General features: G+C 40.4%; 3 protein-coding genes across 5 annotated transcripts in view; 2 read left to right on the plus strand and 1 right to left on the minus strand.

Moving 5' to 3' along the window:
* Positions 1-31: 31 nt before the first annotated feature.
* LOC115370162 (arsenite methyltransferase) lies at positions 32-4,864 on the plus strand. Of its 2 annotated transcripts, none has more exons than XM_030067053.1 (10): positions 32-405; positions 782-915; positions 2,135-2,285; positions 2,365-2,501; positions 2,610-2,670; positions 2,772-2,853; positions 3,033-3,164; positions 3,265-3,407; positions 3,679-3,801; positions 4,515-4,864. In XM_030067053.1, the coding sequence occupies exons 1-10, from the start codon at positions 370-372 to the stop codon at positions 4,590-4,592; spliced, it is 1,077 nt and encodes a 358-aa protein (XP_029922913.1). In that variant the 5' UTR covers positions 32-369; the 3' UTR covers positions 4,593-4,864. The 2 variants fall into 2 exon arrangements, with proteins under 2 accessions (XP_029922913.1, XP_029922912.1); XM_030067052.1 differs by having other exon boundaries at positions 35-405; positions 2,610-2,679.
* Positions 4,865-5,754: 890 nt separating this feature from the next.
* Positions 5,755-17,818, minus strand: aifm4 (apoptosis inducing factor mitochondria associated 4). Of its 2 annotated transcripts, XM_030067206.1 has the most exons (21): positions 17,709-17,818; positions 14,641-14,888; positions 14,082-14,157; positions 13,795-13,904; positions 13,211-13,320; positions 12,832-12,876; positions 12,635-12,716; positions 12,031-12,143; positions 11,801-11,887; positions 11,566-11,657; positions 10,522-10,652; positions 9,874-9,989; positions 9,699-9,770; positions 9,489-9,552; positions 9,143-9,219; positions 8,687-8,804; positions 8,393-8,491; positions 8,233-8,308; positions 8,032-8,136; positions 6,877-6,940; positions 5,755-6,788 (listed from the first exon to the last, which is right to left on the minus strand). In XM_030067206.1, the coding sequence occupies exons 2-20, from the start codon at positions 14,762-14,764 to the stop codon at positions 6,910-6,912; spliced, it is 1,728 nt and encodes a 575-aa protein (XP_029923066.1). In that variant the 5' UTR covers positions 14,765-14,888; positions 17,709-17,818; the 3' UTR covers positions 5,755-6,788; positions 6,877-6,909. The 2 variants fall into 2 exon arrangements, with proteins under 2 accessions (XP_029923066.1, XP_029923065.1); XM_030067205.1 differs by having other exon boundaries at positions 5,755-6,940.
* Positions 16,572-18,173, plus strand: part of tlcd2 (TLC domain containing 2) — a 29,011-nt gene continuing 27,409 nt past the window's right edge. The window contains exons 1-2 of the mRNA XM_030067208.1: positions 16,572-17,165; positions 17,663-17,745. Of these exons, the coding sequence (XP_029923068.1) occupies positions 16,987-17,165; positions 17,663-17,745 (262 nt within the window). The 5' untranslated portion in view covers positions 16,572-16,986. The remainder of the gene's footprint in view (positions 17,166-17,662; positions 17,746-18,173) is intronic.

Genomic DNA, 18,173 nt, shown 5'->3' on the forward strand with positions numbered 1-18,173 from the left:
GACAGCCCTCGTCTCTTGCTGGTTTGCCAGCTCATGACCGCCCCTAGTGTTCCGGAGTGAGTCCAAGATGTTTTAGATTATTTGATTTTGAGGAAAATAAGCAACAATCTACCACATAATTCAAAGATATAAAAATGCACCAACCCTCGGAGCCCGCCGTGCCTCACTCAACTCTGTTCGGTCATAATTTCTTTCTGCGTCACATTTTGCATCCAGTTAATTGTAAAATTGTGTTGGACTGACTCCCCCTCCTGGCAATAATTAAACTAAAGTGACAGATTAAAGTTCAGCGTACTTTCCATGATTTCCATGATCTGTTATAAAACGCAACAAACGTAACTGAATTGATAAAATCTCCCAACAGCCGGAATGTCGACCAGTGATGAAGTGCATGAAAATGTGAAGGTAGGCCTGTTGTGAAGAGTTTGGAGGTCGACATGACGGCGTTTCCTTGCAAAAATCAAATTTCGGCAATCTTGTCCCATGCATGGTCATGTTGGTTGACTCTAGATGCATTGCCCTCTTTCCTCTGTGGCCTGCGGCTATAAATTCAAAGTGAACTGTGACAATTTGCTGTTTACAAAGCAGCTGTTCGGCCATTAGTGATTTGTTTTTATGGCTGATTTCGTTTTGGTCCCTCAGCATGTACTGTAAGGGGATGTGGTAGGGGAAATTAAGCTGAAGCTGCCAGGTGTTTTCATGCACTTTGACATGCGGCTCTCTCCTGTACACACTCTGATTTAGTGTTGACTCATGTTTAATATGTTTCATATGTGCGCAGAAATACTACGGCAGCCGCCTGGCGTCGTCCTGTGACCTGCAGACCAGCGCTGCCTCCTGCGGTGTGTCCTGCCGCCCCGCACCGGGAAGAGTTGCCGAGGCGCTCAGTCTTGTTCACCCCGAGGTGATCAGGAGGTATGGGGACACATTTCTACCAAAACTTTGTCACTTTCACTTTGACTCATATAGTCCTTGACCTTGGTCAGTATGTCTGGATTAGGGTTAGGGTGTAATTGATGACACAGTGTATTTCTTTACACCTCATGTAACTTTCTGCAGTTGCCACCAAAGGGTCCAAAAACACGGGGATGGAGCCCTTTCATATCTGTGCATACTGTCTGTCCTTTTTTCAGATGGTTTCAGGAGGAATGCATGCTTGGGATTACAGGACAGGAATAATTTGTAGAGGTGGAAGTAGTGTGAAGAGTATTTTTATTAATCCCACGCACAAGCAATTCAAGACAATGGCAAAATGGCACATACAAGGGCTGCATTTGAACCACCAAGGCACCCCCATCCATGTCACCTCTCTTCAGACAGGTCCGTCAATAAAATATAGTATGGATTACTCCCAGTTTAATTCAGCTGGGCACAAATGTAGGCATGATGGGAAGTATTAAACCTATTACTGAAACAGCCTATGTGGTGAATTAATACACTGCGGTGTCCAGGTAACTCTGAAATTTAGACATGGGCCTACTGTGTTGCATAGGCCGTATTTAAGATAGTATCCAGTAGTTGATTTAAGCCGGGACAAACCAGTATTTTCCAAGTACAAGGATACAAGGAAGTTTATTGGTCATTATACAACAGGTTGTATAATGAAATTAAAAACAAAGGCCTAGTACAAAGTACAAAGGCCTATTATTAATACTGCCTATTTTTATTCTTACTTTCTTTTATCTTTCTTGCCTTGTGGAAACTCTAAGCCATATCACATGAGTATTTACACTTTTTTAATGAAGGGTGGGTATACCTGAATGTATTATGAGTGTGTGTTCATTTCTGAGTGTTAGGACTATGACTCAATTCATTATACTTGTGTAACAGATGGGTATTCATGGGATGCATTGTTGTCAAAATATGACAGATCTAAATTGTGCATTGTTATTTCCAAAAATATGCTGCCTGGAGAATACCACTTTTCAAGCCCCTTGAGGGTTTTTAGGAAATTCTCCCTCACATTTCCCTGCTAATTTTATTTGGTATCATTTATAAAGTTTCTAATCTGTGTAAATAAACAGATTCAACCAGGTCAGCATGCTGCCCCTGCAACCTGATGCCTCCCTTGCTTCACATATTGACCGTCATGGCTTTGTGCTGTTGTCATTTATACCTTTTTTTTTTTTTCCAGATTCTTCGGCTGTGGCCTTCCAGTTCCAGCAAAGGTCGAGGGCTGCAGAGTGCTGGACCTCGGGAGCGGCTCTGGAAGAGACTGTTATGCCTTCAGTAAGCTTGTCGGACAGAAGGGCCATGTCACAGGGATCGATATGGCAGAGGAAATGGTAATGGCACATGCTTGTGCGCGCCCCTGTTGACATTGATTTCTGCACTGTCTGTGAAAATAACTCTATCTCTCTTTAGATTGCAGGATCACGTAAATACATTGAGTACCATCAACAGAAGTTTGGCTACGATGAGACCAACATCACCTTCGTCCAGGGGTACATGGAGAAGCTTTGTGAGGCTGGTATACAAAACGACTCCATGGATATTGTGATGTAGGTTTTTGACTTAAGGAAATAGCATGGTTATCAGCCTATGTGATTCTTTTTACAGCAGATTTGATGCTTTTACAAACAAAACTGTTCTCGTACCAATTTCTCCAGATCCAACTGTGTGATCTGTTTGTGTCCTGATAAACGAGCAGTCCTGCAGGAGGCCTTCAAGGTGCTAAAGGTCAGTCTGTTGGATGTTTTTAACACTAAATCTTGTAAGATGTATAACAGACTATAATTCTAGCGCTCTCCACGTGCACTCACTCCATACAGGAGGGAGGTGAGCTGTACTTCAGCGACATGTATGCCAGCAAAGTGGTTCCTGATCATTTAAAGCAAGATCCAGTTCTGTGGGGTAAAATAACTTTATTGATAACTAGGAATTTGATGATAATGTGACTGATCTGTCACCGTCATTGCAATACTGACCGCTGTGGACATCAAGCGTCCCTGCATCTCTGACGTACACAGTAAATAAAATATCATGAGTGAGGGGGTGTTTCGGACAATCTTTTTATTTTGTCTCGGCTATAGGTGAAGGAATGGGCGGCTCTCTGTTCTGGCGAGACCTCATCTCATTGGCCCACAGTGTTGGCTTCAGCACCCCGCGCCTCGTTTCAGCAAGTCACATCGTGGTCCACAACTGTGAGCTCAAAGCAAAAGCAGGTCAAGTCTGTTTTGACTTTTAATGACCTGTGTAAGCCACTTGCTTTCTACAAGTCAGAATTCAGGTCACATTTTCCTCACTTTATCTTTGCCCCAACAGGTGACATCAGCTATGCATCGGGCACTTACAGGCTCTTCAAGCTGCCCAAAAATCCAAAAATGTCCAAGGCAACAGTGACGTACAAGGGAACTGTGGCAGATTTCCCTGATGAATTGGAATTTGATTCCTCACACTCTTTCAAGGTATTTATAGGATGTCAAGTCACCCTGAAGATATTTACAACTAGACCAGTACTGATTGCATCTTATTTACGTATTGACATTTATGTATTAACATTCCCTACATCAACCTGATGCACATTTATCAATGAACAGGATATGATGTTTCTATCCCTTGTGCCATAATCCAGGGTTAGCCCTCCCATACAGAAGAAACATGCAGACTCTCATTTTGAGACTGTTCTTGAGATGCTGGATATGAGAGATAATGTTTATATTTGTGTTGTCTCTGCAGAAAGATGTGGCAGTGGAAGTGGATGGAGAGATGGCAGCAGTTCTGCAGAGTTCTCGTTTCCTCCCTGATTTCAAAATCCAGATTCTGCATGAAACAGAGCCAAACTCGGACTCAGCACCACAGGTAGCTGTGATCCTGTGTGGGTCAAGTAATGACGTCTGAATAGATTAGTCCTGACTGGCCTAAAGGCACAGTAATGGCATTGTTGATAAATATCTGCCTGAAAGACAATTTGATCCAAATTAAACAGGGGCTGAATTCTCATACAGATTAGACATTTACTTTCAAATGAAATTATTGTAATCTGAACAGTGCACCTTCAAGTACATCTCCAGATTATCCTCTCCAGCAAGGTAGTGTAATTTCTGTAGATGTAACTCAAAATGCATTTAAATTTTTTATGCTAAAAATGTTCACAAAGTCAAATTAATCTTTTCAGGAAAAAGGTCATCACTTCAACAAGGGGATTCTCAGCAGAGCACTAAACCAAAAATCCAATGAGCATGTTTAAAAAAAGAAGAACAACAAAATATTCACAGTCAGATTTTTATCTGACTGTGAATCTGTATACCTGGAGGGCTCTGATCTCAAACTCAAAAACATTTTTCTAGTATGATCTGTACCAAAATAAACGAGAAATGTGAATATTTTGTCTGGGGAAAAAAATCTGGAATGTGCTACCTTGTTACCGTTTTTTTGAATATGCTCAAAGAAACCTTTACAGCACCTTTATACTCTAAGTTTGATATCAATCTAAGATTCGTGTGAGGCTCAGATGAGGGTGGGAACGTGTTACAGTGAGAGAGTAATGATGGATTTGTCTTCCTCTTCCTCAGTACTGCCACCTCAACCCGTTTCTGCTGGCTGACAGACTGGGCTCCTCGGTGAAACAATGCTCCAAAACAGGCCAGTAAGGAGCCTGCTGGACGGCAACTGGGAGAGAGGCAACAACAAAAATATGTGTTGCTCTTTTTTTTTGTCTCTCTCTTTTCTTCATATATTTTTAGGTGCATTTTTTTAGGTCCACTGGGGTCTAAGTAATTACTTGTCCCGTCCAATATAGTGATATTCATGTGCCACAGTTTTGTCAGGTATTTGTAAATAATTCAACAGTTATGTTCACAGTAAAACCTGTAATAGTAATATAATAATATGCGTCATAATAATGAACTTGTGATTCACTTCATATTGCTAACAGTGAGTTAATTTGCACAACAATAGCATTAAATGTTTAAAGCATCATAGTCTACAAATTCTCACATGAACTCCACTAGTGACTACAAACAACATAGTACATACATTTCTGTTCTTTCTAATAAAGTATAAAAACGGTACCTTGCTGGTGTTTGTGTGGCTGTTTGGATGCGAGTCATGTACACATTAGCCAATAAAACACATCAATACACATCAGAGCCCTGTGAGTCCCAGCTGCATCGCGATTCTGAGGACAGAGACTGAAATCATTTCCAGAATCGTTTCAGAATCAGAAGCAGAAATACTTTATTGACCCCTTAGGGGAAACTGGGTAATTGGGAAATTCAGTGGTTTCGGTGCAATTTTTGTCAAAATAAGAAAAATTGTGTCTATGAGTGTGTAAATGCCAAACACCTGGAATTTTACAAATATCATTTGAAACAGTTTAAAAGTAATTTTCATAATTCTGCATAATATTACCACAGAAAAGTCAGAATATCATTACAAAAGGGGCAAAATAACCTGCCACATAACTGTCACAAAATAAGGGGAGAAAACTTGTACTGTCAGCAGGAAAAGATTGAAATACTCTACTGATGTGGCATGGTCAGAGAATCATGTTTTGAAAATCTAAGAAACAATTATATTTTTCTGGTAACATCAGAAGTTTTGGAAAATCATAAAATCCCTAGTGGGATTCACCCCTCTGGAGATTTTTTTAAGGCAACATTAATCCTTGTTTTTTGATGTAGATGTAATGTAATATAGATAATGACACCAGATGAGACTTGATTTTGTCATTAACACAATAATGATATTATATAAATTTGTTTTGCACAAGGAAGATTCATGAAAATGAAACGATCAATTATTGTTTTTCATGATAATTTATTTTTTTTGTCCATTGCAATTGATGTTGTACATTGTTTCTTAATTCAAAAAACAAGAAGAAAAAAGGTCACAAAACCTGGAATTTCTGATATATTTGAAAAAACAAAAAACAAACAAAAAAAAACAAACAAAAAAAAATCACATCCCTGGTGTAACAGTAAGCCTGTCAAAAATGAAATGAAAACAACCAAAGTAGCAACGACTGATTTTAGTCAGTAAACTATAAACAGTATAGTAAATGGGAAGATTAAGGCAGTCGTTATTATAATCCCTCACCTGAGTGCTGATAATCTACCATAAAGGATCAAGTTTTAGACGTTTACAATGCGATGAAATGCTGACATTACATGACACACTTCCTCTTCTTACTCTGAAGCTGCTGAACCTCAAGAGCCGCCACTGAGGTTGGCAACACAGAGTGGGGAACATGTGTTTACAGTACCAAAGTAAAGCCAAACAATACGCTATAACTCTGCTGTAAGAGCCTGGACATTTGAAACAGAACTGAATTTTTTTTAATTAAATAAAAATAAAATAAAAGTTAAAAACTAAACAAAACCTGAAAAACGTCAGTAGGTTCCACTGTAGTATTTTTTCCCAGTACAGGTTTTTACCTCATCTTAACATTTAACAGTTCTGTTCTGACAAAAATGGGGAAATGTACCATAGCTCTTAAAGTAAAGAGCTGAACTTAGATTTTTTTTTTTTTTTTTAATTTCCAAGTGGGTCAAAATTCTGTGTTGAAGATGTTAGACTATTTACTACTGCAGCTCCTGTGCATGTTGATAGGGCCTTAACGTTCACAATAATTAACAGACACTTTCTGTTGTGTAGCTACTCTTAACTAAAATGTCTCTGTTCAACGTGCAGCAACCTGCAGTCTGTGCAGTTCAACGTAGGAGTTTGTTTACTGTGTCACAGCAACATAAGCTTTACTCAGTGTTTGCACATGGTGTGAATTCAATAAAGCTTGACATGCTGCCATGGAAACAACAGATCAGAAGTCTGATTGGCTCTCAGATGGCCTGATGTAGGACATGGAATGATTCAGTTTGGCACTAATTGACAGATACAGAGAGAAAAAAAAAACGAAATATTTGACGTCATCATCACCTGAGGGCTGCTGCTTGTGGACAGACATCTTGTTTACATTTGAAGCCAGCTCAGGTCATCAGCTCTGAAACACACAATAGAGAAACAAATACTTCTTAGGCTGTGTTTTGAAAAGGTCTTATGTAATCAGGGTGCACACACACCTCATTTTAAACAAAACACACATTCAGGATTCACTCTCCTGGATCCGTAGTTCATCAAGCCTCTCAGAAATACTCAGCACCAAAATGTTGTGATGACTAAAAATGGTCTCCGCTCTGAGTAGGACATATGGGTTTATCAGGTGTCCTAAACAAACTGGACGAGGAGGAGGAATTCTCCTTTCAGAATGAACAACATTTTTATTTTTATTTTATTTTAATTTTAAGTCAGACACAGCCGAAACTAATCTAACAGAAAAAGTTAATCAAAAATGAGACAAATAAATATTCAACCAATTATATCAACATGACGCCATGATTTTTCCCCCTGATAAATTTGTCCTTAATATTGTGTTAATCCTGGCAGAAAAAAAATAGACCAAGAGAAGTCAAATGTATTTAATATAGCATGTTGACGTGACTTTGTCTTTGAGACCGCTTAACATAAGGCACAGACTGACGCAGGTAAAAAAAAAACAAAAAACAAAAAAAACATAACTTTAATTATAGTTTATCCACCTATTGGCTAGTAAATTATTCATCCATAGTCACACGTATTCATTTGCTGTTTCATTGTTGCACTTTTCCAGTGACGAGGAAAGACAAAGTGGCGATGACTCTCGTTTCTGTTTCATGTAGATGGACTGATGCCTTCGCCGACAAGCACCGATAAATTTTATTTTTAGTAAATCAGCATTATCCACTGTAAAGCGTGCCTGTGTTGGCCTCGCTGCAGCCGTCCCTGGTAACTCCTAACCATTTGGGACACCTGCAGCTCTCATCAACACAGACTGAGACGTGAATGTTTTTATGTGGTAGGACTGATAACATGCTTTTTTGGGCGCTTCTGACCCATTTTGTTCTCTGAGATGCTCGACACCTACAGGACATGGTGTCACTGACATAACACACCAGCACAATGGAATAATTCATGGTTATTTCTGTGTGTGACAAATGCACTAAATAAATACGTGATGTGAGTATGTGTGCAGAACTTGATTTTAGCAACACTCACTGAGCCTGTGCCTTGGTTATAATCTGGCCTGTTGCCATCATTTCTGCCAGGCGCGACACAGCCGGGTCAAACATCAGGCTGGCCGCTGCAACCACCACCTCATCTCTGTTGAAAAATGAATAATGTTGTAAATTCAGGGCAAACAGTGTGTAGTCATGTTCAGTACCAAACAACAGCATGAGTTATTTCACTGCTTCTCACTTGATGTAAAACGCCAGGAACTTCCTTTCCTCCACTTTGCCTTTGAATATGATCTCTGTGTATCCGTTCCCATAGCCTAGAATGGAGAAATGAAAGTGGCCAGCTGGATTCAGTACAATCTGGGCTTAAATATGAGGCTACCACTTCCTTAAACTCTTACCTGTGTATCTGATACTCTTCCCTAACAACACAGTCCAGAAGAAAGGAACAGACTCAATTTTTGTCGGCTTCTGTAGCATATTCAGGGCAGCTACTCGTCCTGGGATCGAAGAGACAAGAGGGAAACACAATGAGATCGATCCCCAACATCAAATCAGGTTCACCCACAGCATTCTGCTCTTCATTTGTCACCCCGGATAACAAAACGATGCCTTCTTCAGAAATATCCAAACAGCCACCCACACCAAACCACACAACATCAAACAGTGCTCCTTTGTGTGCGTCAAACTTTTACCGTGGGCTTGTGACATCTGCCAGTGACCGATGTTGACCCGCTGGTCTCCACGAATGGTCAGAGGGAAGGAGGTAACATCTCCGGCACTGAAAACATCTGGCATGTTGGTCCTCATGAACTGTTGTCAAAGAGAAATGTATTTACAGCAGAACTACAATGTGAGGTCGTTCACTTAACTGAAAAAAGCTGAACGGTTGAACTGAACTCTATTATTACTATTTCCTAAGTCCAAGCGACAGGACATTGTATTATGGGTTCAAAAGCCATTAGCCTGAAAGTGGAATTAATAACAGTCACAGTAATTATAAAACAATATTTTTCTTGTCCAAAACCCAAGAAACTAAGGGTAATTCAAGTTGACAACATTTGTATCTTGGGGCTATAATTCAAATCACCTAATATTAGCTATGTCAGCAGAGCAGTAATTACTATTTGGTTGTTGACTTGGTCGTTTACCTTGTCAACAATCACCGCCTTCCTAGAGTCCAACTCCACCTGGCTTCCCACCAAGAAGTCAGAATTGGGGAGCACACCTGAGAAACAAAGACCTGTGTTTTGTAGAGCAGTAAAGACCTAGCAGATTTTACGTTACTATGACAGGAGAAGCTGATTGATTTTTTTTTTGTGGTGTTAACAAAACAAAAAAGGTCCTCAATTCACGATCAAATTCCAAGGCATAAAAGTTAGCTCCTCTAGTTACAATCACTGTCCTTACATTACAGCCCCTGCTTATTTGTGGTTAGTGATTTTGATTAAAATATATATTTATCAGAATATTTGTGAATAAGAAACAATAATTTACCAATTCCTGCAATCACCGCGTCAGCTTCCAAGACTGCACCGCTCTTCAGCACCACCGCTTTCACCTGAACAAAAGACAAACCTTATGGATCTATGTGTCTAACACTGGCATACCCAGGAGGTTTGAAGTCCCAGGAGGTTTGTTAAACGTCTCCACAGTCTCCAGTCTCAGTGACAGAGTGAAGAGTGGTGGTGGCCGTGGTGGCGTTACCTTGCCATTCTCCCCTCTGATCTCGGTGACACTATCGCTCATGTAGAACTTGACATTATGTTCCTCCAGCATCTTAAAGGACAAAGAAAAATAAATGTGTTTTGAAATGTTCTGGTTTATAAACACTGGGTTATAATACAGATAACGATGGACCTCTGACATTATTGGCTCTTACTTTCATAGTCATCTTGCCAATGTCTGAGCCGAGGGACCGTTCATAAGGATACTCTGTGGTGCCAACCATAGCCACACTGGCAGCTTTGTCTGATAAGTAGGACGCCACCTCCATACCTGAAAAACAGTTATACATCTTATTAAATCTCTTAAGTGGCCTATAAAACTGGTAAAGACTGACTTTACATATGCAAAGCATGTTCTATGTGTAGGACAGCAGTTTTGCCTGAGACCATATTGTTTTGAATGGTAAATGCCTGGTTTACCTATGGGAGGCCATGCTACAAACATGCTAATTTGTCTATATTTTCTTAAACTAACTGCTTGCACATCTTTGTCACATGAGTCTGATGCAGTGAAACCACTTCAGAAAATGTTTACCTTGGAGGATAAAAATTAAAATTTTCACTGCATCAATGTTAAAACTGCAGGAGAGTTTTTACAAAGTCTGAAAAAAGGCAGTTCTCCTACACTGAGACATTGTGGGAAAATGGACTGAGGCATCTTGTCAGCCTAATAACGCATTACAAGGTGTGGCATGACTCATGAGGTTAAGCAAACACCAAGTAAATCCCTATAAGTTTTTGTTTTTGGACATGAACAAAACAAGTTTGATTCTGAACTGGAAAGAGAAACTGAATCTAATCACCTATGAAGGAAGCACCGATGATGACGGCCTTTTGACCGAGACAGGAGCGGTGGATCTCTTTGGCATCTTCATGAGACTGCAGCAACTTCACTCCCATCAAGTCCCAACCAGGACAGCTGAGAGGCCGTGCCCTGTGATTAGGATAAAAATGACTTTATCACTGTTGTTATGTGACAGCCTTGCAATAATTATTGAAGGGGTTTTTTGTTTGTTCATTTGTTTTTCATGTACAAATGTGTTTATGTACTCAGTGAGTTTGATGCCATTGGTCTCTATGAAAACACCCTGCAAGTTTGGTGTTGTTCCTGAAAAAACAGTTTGTGAGATTTTCCTCCAGTGGAAAATATGAAACACTTTGCTCTGCTTGAAGATTTATTTTTTTCTTTTCAACAAAAGTGTGAGAGCTTTCAGTTTAACATCACAGCCTTACCTGGATTAAAACATCCATTTAAAAATAAACTCACTGACAATGTACACTGCAAAAACGCAAAATCTTACCAAGATTACTTGTCTTATTTCAAGTCAAAAATGTCTTATTTCTAGTCAAAATATCTCATTACACTTAAAATAAGACATGATCACCTCAGAAGTAAATAGTTTTTAGACAATTTTCACTTGTTTCAAGTGAAAATTCACTTGAAACAAGTGAAAATGTGCTTGTTTCATTGGCAAAATTTGCCAGTGGAAAAAGTGAAAATTCACTTGAAATAAGTGAAAATTAGCTAGAAACAAGAAACAAATTTTGCCAATGAAACAAGCAAATTTTCACTTGTTTCAAGCAAATTTTCACTTGAAACAAGAGACAATTGTCTAAAAACAAGTTACTTCTGAGGTGATCATGTCTTATTTTAAGTGTAATGAGATATTTTGACTAGTAATAAGAGATTTTTGACTTGAAATAAGACAAATAATCTTGGTAAGATTTTGAGTTTTTGCAGTGTACTGAACGGTGTGACCGTACTAGTGCGTTTAATGGAGCCATGGCCAGAACCTGAAGTGTGATGGGACACTAGAAAGGGACGGTGTGCCAACACCAAGTCTAACCTACAGCCAGTTGAGATGAGGAGCTGGTCATAGTGCTGCAGAGAGCCATCACTCAGCTTCACCACCTTTTCAGATGGATTTACAGACACTGCCTGAAACATAAAACATCCACAAATCACTTTCCATTGCCAAAGAGTGGATACCGTAGCTCTTAAAATAAAGAGCTGAACTTAGAGTGGATAATAAAAAGATAATGCAATGCCATCAATACACAGATTTTGCTTTTTCATCTCACCTCTTTCTTTGTCCACACCTCTATCCCACACTGCTGAAAAAAGTCACTTGAGCGAAGAAGGATGTCATCGCTGTCCAGATTCATCGCCTGAAAAAAAGCAAAGCAATTTCTAATGTGTCACTGCATTTCTTAAGAACACGCCCTCTGTTTCACTTTTAAGAGAACATATAGTTTTGTTTACATTATCATCATTTGTATGAACACAGGTCGACTGTCTCTCCTCTCCTCACCTTACTCAGTTTGGGCTTGTCGAATGGAGGCAGGGTGTCTTTGGTTACCATGACGATTCGACCCTGGTAGCAGTGCTGTCGCAGCGTCTCTGCACACACCAGGGATGCAGGGCCTGCAAACACAACATGCAAGTTCAGCCCTTCCCTGTTAAATTTGTACATCAAAAGATGAAACTTTAGGATTTTGCAATCTAGACCACCATGTTTATTCAAGTGTCATCTCTGAGCCCTCTCTATCAGCCCCTTTTGTAAAATGCTGATCAATTGTCATGAATTTACATTAACTTGGACCAAAAATAAGCTCGTACTGTAAAGTTCCCTCTCCAACTTACAACCATTTGATTTGTAGTGACTCTATACTGAAACTGATTTGAAGGGTCAACGAAAATGTAGTTACCAAGACTCTACAATTCAACAACTGTTAATTTTTTCCTCTTATTATTAATCTTACAGCTACCTTTATTTGTAAGCTACTTCTCTCAACAATGTAAAGTGACGTGCCAACCAATGGATTCAAATATGCAGGGTAAGCTATTGTTGCCTGGGGTTTCTACAATCAAATGAAACCTCCCATTTTTCTTACTTTATTACGTCACATCCTTACCTCCTCCTATAAGCAGGATAGTATGTTTGATGCCTGGTACTACACTGCACATCTCCTTCACCCGCCTGGTCACCTTCAGAGACTAACAGGATTGACAATTGATAAAAAAAAAACAAACTGCTTTAGGTTGAATAATATAGGACAAAATGAGAGGAAAATATTGCAACTGTCTCAAAACTATACTTGTCTTTACTCACTTTTTTGTTGATGGACACGTACACCTTGCCATCCTCGACTTTAACCTATCAAATGAGATTTTTTTATGCTTTGGGTTGTTGTTTTTTTTTTTTTTTAAATAAATGCTGCTTCCTCTCTGATGAATCTGTAGTCTGATTTCCTCTATAGTCACCACTTGTAGGTTAGTATATCATTTGTTCAACATCTGAATTGGGTCTCTGTGGACTGTAACAGGACTGCAATATCAAATCCTGCACAATGGTCACTGATTGTTCAAACAAATTCAAAGGTCGAGAGGGATCAGCTGATAAATCTAAGTGGCTGTGAATGTACACTCTCATTTCAAAGAGTAGAGCAGCTCATTATTATCAGCTCATGACCTCTGCATGCAGGTTTTACCTTATAACTGGGCAGACAATCCAGACCTGGATACTCCTCAATATCTCCAGTCTTGACATTAAAGCAAGCGCCATGGAAGGGACATCTCACCCTGCCACCAACCAGCGCTCCTGAATTATCAGAGAACATGCAGTTAACACTATTCAAATCCTGTGCAAAGCATTTCACATCATCATTTACTCAACCTCATTAGCCACGCAGCTGGAACTGTATGAGGCTTTGAGGCTTACACTCATTCAGAGTATAATGTAAAACCTATAAGAAAGGGTCAGGAGCTTGGTGTGCTGTGATTAGTGAGACTGTCCATCAACCTGAGGACCTAAATTCAAGCATCCACCCTGTTGAAGTGCCCTTGAGCAAGACCCTGATTTGCTTGAGGGATGTTGATCTAGATTAATTGCAGCAACCCATGCACAGTGTGCTCAGTAAACAATGGTTACTCAAGCAACGTTACACCTGCATTCATCTGACATGTAAACAAGTTACTGTGTAAATACTTTCATGGTGTGTGTGTGTGAGAGAGAGGGAGAGAGAGAGAGAGAGAGAGAGAAGAGAGGGAATCTGACAGTGCATAAAGACTTTACCTTTAACTAGAGGAGCATTGTAATGAGTGCACTGGCTTCCAACAGCGCTGTACTGGCCCGAGGTACGGACCAGTAACACCTTCTGATCCTCCACGGTTACCTCCTTCATCCTTCACAAACACACAACAGCAGCAGGAGTTTGGGAGAATAAAGCAAAGCTAAAGTTAAAGTTAACCAAGGAGATGATCGAAACCACAGCATCTCTTCCCTGTTAGTCGCTCTGAGGCATTTCCACGATTCCAATCTTATGTTTTTGCAGTGAGAAGACACATAGCAGGCTAACTTACTGCCCATCTTTGAGGTCAGCTTCCTGGCACACGAGCCCAGTCACCTCCTCCTGCTCCTCTTGGTGCTGATTCATAACTGTAAGACATGGATCACACGAAGAAAAACCTGCTTATTGTACTTTACACTACTGGCTTGAGTTACACATGGATTTGAACAAACAATAACTGCATCTGCAAAGAGAATACATTACAGTATAGAGGCAATTATAAGCACTACATATAACACAGGAAATGTATCACTGTAATATTTATGAACAAATACAGTACATGTATAAAAACGTTATAATTTTCATTAAACAGGAATCTAAACAATGCTGAATCCAGACAATATGTTTAGATCAGTGAGGATGTGAGTAGTTCAAAGAAAGCGTTCAAATTTCAACAATCAGTTAAGTGTAAACGTGAAAACCTACGTAATGCAACGAAATAAGCTTATAGTCTACCACCACATACACATTTGACACGCTCCTGTCCCATGAGATGCTACGTAAGCTCCGTTTAAATGCGATGTGTTTACGTTTATCTGCTAAACACCGATGCTGTGTAACGTCGTGCCCACCTGGTTTCCCGCCTGACAGAGATCCAACTCCAGACAAATGTGAAAGCTGGGCGCATCTGACAGCTAAACCTGCCCTGGTCGAGGTTTTCACCCGGAGCAGCAGCGCGTTCATTCCAGAGCGCATCCACGCCGCGTGACCGCGTGACCGACACCCAGGCGGTGCCCCGTGCTCCTCCCTGCCAATGACGTAACAGATCCACTATCGGGGCGGTGGGTTATGGTATCATCATATCCACGGCCAGCTGAGCCTGCAGAGGTGCGATCAAACAAGAAGTCATATGAAGTTATTTCTCTGCGTCAGGGCTGCATGTTTCTGCGGAGAGAAAAGAGAGACAGATAAAGCATGAGGGCTAATAGGATAGGCCATCCTCCAATCAGATTGTTCTGCTGCTGCTGCTGTGCGTGTACGTGTGCGTGTGTATGTGAGAGAGAGAGAGAGAGAGAGAGAGAGAGAGAGAGAGAGAGAGAGCGAGAGGATTATACTGTATACATATTTAATTAACAAATTGTAATCTCAGCGTTCTTGAAATTTTTTTTGTATTGTTTAATGTTTTAATGTATTGTTGTTGTGTCCAAAAGTTTGAACAAATTGTACTTTGTTGCTTTGGCAAAATTGTTCTTGTAACTTTCATGCCAATTAAGCCCTTGCATTGAATTGAGTTGGATTGGGGGAGAGCGAGAGAGGGGGGGTATCATAAAACAAAATTATGACATGAGAAACCCCAACTTACCGTTTCTCTACATGGAGCTGACCCTTTTCTCCGCCACAGCTTTGAAAGCTTTGTAAATTATATCTTATTTCCTCTTTTTTAACCTGTATGGAAAAAAACATACTACACATGAAAATATATGGCTTAGTGCATATTCCATGTTGTATCACATGATCACTACTTTTAAATATTATTATGCAACATATTTACATTTGAATTCTGAGTTGATATACTTAAGTCCTCTGGGGGAAAGACTGAGCAAAACATAAATACACACAAATTCAGACACTCAGCGTTTAAGGTCCATGTTACATGTTTAACATGGTGTTACCCTGTAGCCACATGGTGGCGCTCTGATACACAATATTGTATAAGGAATATTTCAAGCGCTTGGCCTGTAGCTTCTGGCAGTAATAAGTGTTATGAGAACCTACTGAATGAAGTAACAGTGAAATTAAAGGAATCCATTTCAGGACCGCAAGAAGGTCACCGGACCCCAGTTTGCCAACCACTGCCTTAGATAACCATATAAGTCGACACATATTTATGTTTTGTATTACAATATTTTGAAACCGCTTGTTGTTTTCAACTGTGTGCTAATAGCTCAACTGCTATTCACTGAAATTCAGCATATGTAACTACATTTGAAATAAAACTACTCTTCCCATCAGTCCACGGGGCTTTATGAATGAGGCTGACAACAAGCAATGTTGCATTCAGGTGCTTCTCTTAAGCTTTAAGTCGACTTACAGCGAATTGAAGTACAATTTGGTCGAAAATAGCAACCAACAAATAGACCTATATCCTGTACCTAAAGCAGTTTAATTTAAACTAACGATCGTCACAGCTACTTTATGTTTCAACAAGAGAGTTTACCGGAGAAAATATGCGCTGGGCATACAAAGAAAGATGTAAAAGAGAGGGGAAAGATAAAAACACAGAAAACTGCTAAAGATATTTTTCATTGCATTGAAGCAGTAACACAATAAAATACACCGCTTTCACCAGCAGTGGCTCACAAGGCTTCAGCCCCTTCGCCCTCTAATCGTCGCATCTCCGGCCCTCCACTTTTGACGGGCGTTCATATAACTCATAGAGGAGATATTTCCGACAGTCAGTGAAGGCAGCATACCACGCGACACAAAGTAACGTGTTTATAGCCGCGCCCCTTTGTAGTAGGGCGGGGAATCTCTCTTGTTTGGTTACAGTGATGGCAAAAAGTTACACAAGCAAGGGAAGGCATTTTACAACAGGAGGGTTTCACAACTATAAAAGCAGCTCTGCGCGTTAGCCTACACTAATTACGTTTTCCGCTTATAGCTGCGAAAGTGACTCCCGGTTTTTTGGGGGGTTTATAAAAGGAAAGAAAGTCCGTGTCAGTGAGAAATCATTTGACAGCATCGTCCACGCCTCCCGTTTTGTGGAAAACAACGTGAAAACGCGCGTTTTGCTCGGGAGCTTATTTGAGTGATAATTGACGTGAACTAACAGGGTGAATATCGGTATGTTAACCTGATTTTCTCCGTCGTCGTCGTCGTTCATCATCCACACTCCTCCGGGGCGCAGTAAGCAACAGCCGCTCACTTGGGGACATTTGTAGTCCTTGAAGCCTCCAAGTCGAGGAGAGGGTTCCGTCATGGAGTTGAGTTCAGTGATTTTAACGACTGGGGGCTCCGTTGGCTTTTTTAAACTTGTCAACACTGGATTCAACAATCTGCCCATTCCCGAGTCTGCCTGCAGGAATGCATGGAAATGGAGAAATATCTCTACATCCTTCGTCCATAGTGTTATCACTGGGATATGGGCGGTGCTTTGGTGAGTGTGTTTTAAATTGGCCAAGCTAAATTTAATGTTTTATATTAAAAAAAAAAAAAAACGCGGATTAGTTCAGTTCTTTTAATGGTTTGCTGCTTGGTTAGATTTAAATGGGCTAAGCCATCTAATCTACCGGTTTTATATTGGATAAGGCCTATTGGCTTTGTGTTTATCATTTACTGTGGATTTTATACATTGTTTACTTTGTATTGTTTTTATGTGACTTTTGGCTCAACGATGCTGCCCTCCTGGCCAGCTTTCCCTCGAGAAAGATTCATATCTCACAGGGGAATAGATTTAAAGTTTACACAGGCTGTATGCGATAGGAAACAGGTTGATCAAGGTCTGCTGATTTATATTGACCGCGTGGTTCTGACATCCCAAGTTGGCAAGGTGGAATTAATTTAAAAGAAATCACAGCCGTGTCTGTCAAAATGTCCTGGACTCTTTTCATTTGAACTATTTTAGTTTGACTTCTCCTCGTTTTATCTTTTCAGCTTTTTCCTTCACCCGCAGATGGCCGAGGATCTGATAGAAACCCACTCTGCGTTTTCACATGCCTTGGTCTCGGTCTCGATCGGTGAGTATCGGTAGTCTGCTGCGCACAGGGGAAGAAGTTTGCCTCAGGCGCTTGAGGCTTTCTGACAGAAAGCCCGTCCCTAGTCCCAGCTCCAACCTTCACCTCCTCTCCTGGCAGAGGCGCAGGCAGAAAGCAGTCGAGGCAAACTGCGTCCACTGCCGCCTACTACTGGTTTATCATGAATAGATAAACTGGTGTTTTCTGAATGGCCTGGTGGGGGGTCAAATGGGGAGGGGGGGGAGGGGTTGCTCTCCCTAATGTGGTGCCTTCAGGGTCAGGAAATGACACTTTTCCCACCCCAACTCCAGAGCAACTCCACCTAAATCCATTTGAACGCAGTCTGATTTCATAATTTATGGGAAAAATTCATAGCACACATCATAGAACCTGCATAAAATTGTGAATGCTTGTATTAAAGGGAAAGGTTT

Source organism: Myripristis murdjan, chromosome 13 (genome assembly GCF_902150065.1).
Source record: "Myripristis murdjan chromosome 13, fMyrMur1.1, whole genome shotgun sequence".
Taxonomy (NCBI): Eukaryota; Metazoa; Chordata; class Actinopteri; order Holocentriformes; family Holocentridae; genus Myripristis; species Myripristis murdjan.

Bases quoted from the DNA above. Each gene is read 5' to 3' on its own strand.
- aifm4 (XM_030067206.1), bottom strand. From the start codon at position 14,764: ATGCGCTCTGGAATGAACGCGCTGCTGCTCCGGGTGAAAACCTCGACC. The intron at 14,158-14,640 runs GTGGGCACGACG...CATGTCTTACAG, and splicing joins TCTGTCAGGCGGGAAACCAG to TTATGAATCAGCACCAAGAG. The intron at 12,717-12,831 runs GTGAGTAAAGAC...CAATCCTGTTAG, and splicing joins ACGTGTCCATCAACAAAAAA to TCTCTGAAGGTGACCAGGCG.
- LOC115370162 (XM_030067052.1), top strand. From the start codon at position 370: ATGTCGACCAGTGATGAAGTGCATGAAAATGTGAAG. The intron at 916-2,134 runs GTATGGGGACAC...TTTTTTTTCCAG, and splicing joins CACCCCGAGGTGATCAGGAG to ATTCTTCGGCTGTGGCCTTC. The intron at 2,286-2,364 runs GTAATGGCACAT...ATCTCTCTTTAG, and splicing joins TCGATATGGCAGAGGAAATG to ATTGCAGGATCACGTAAATA.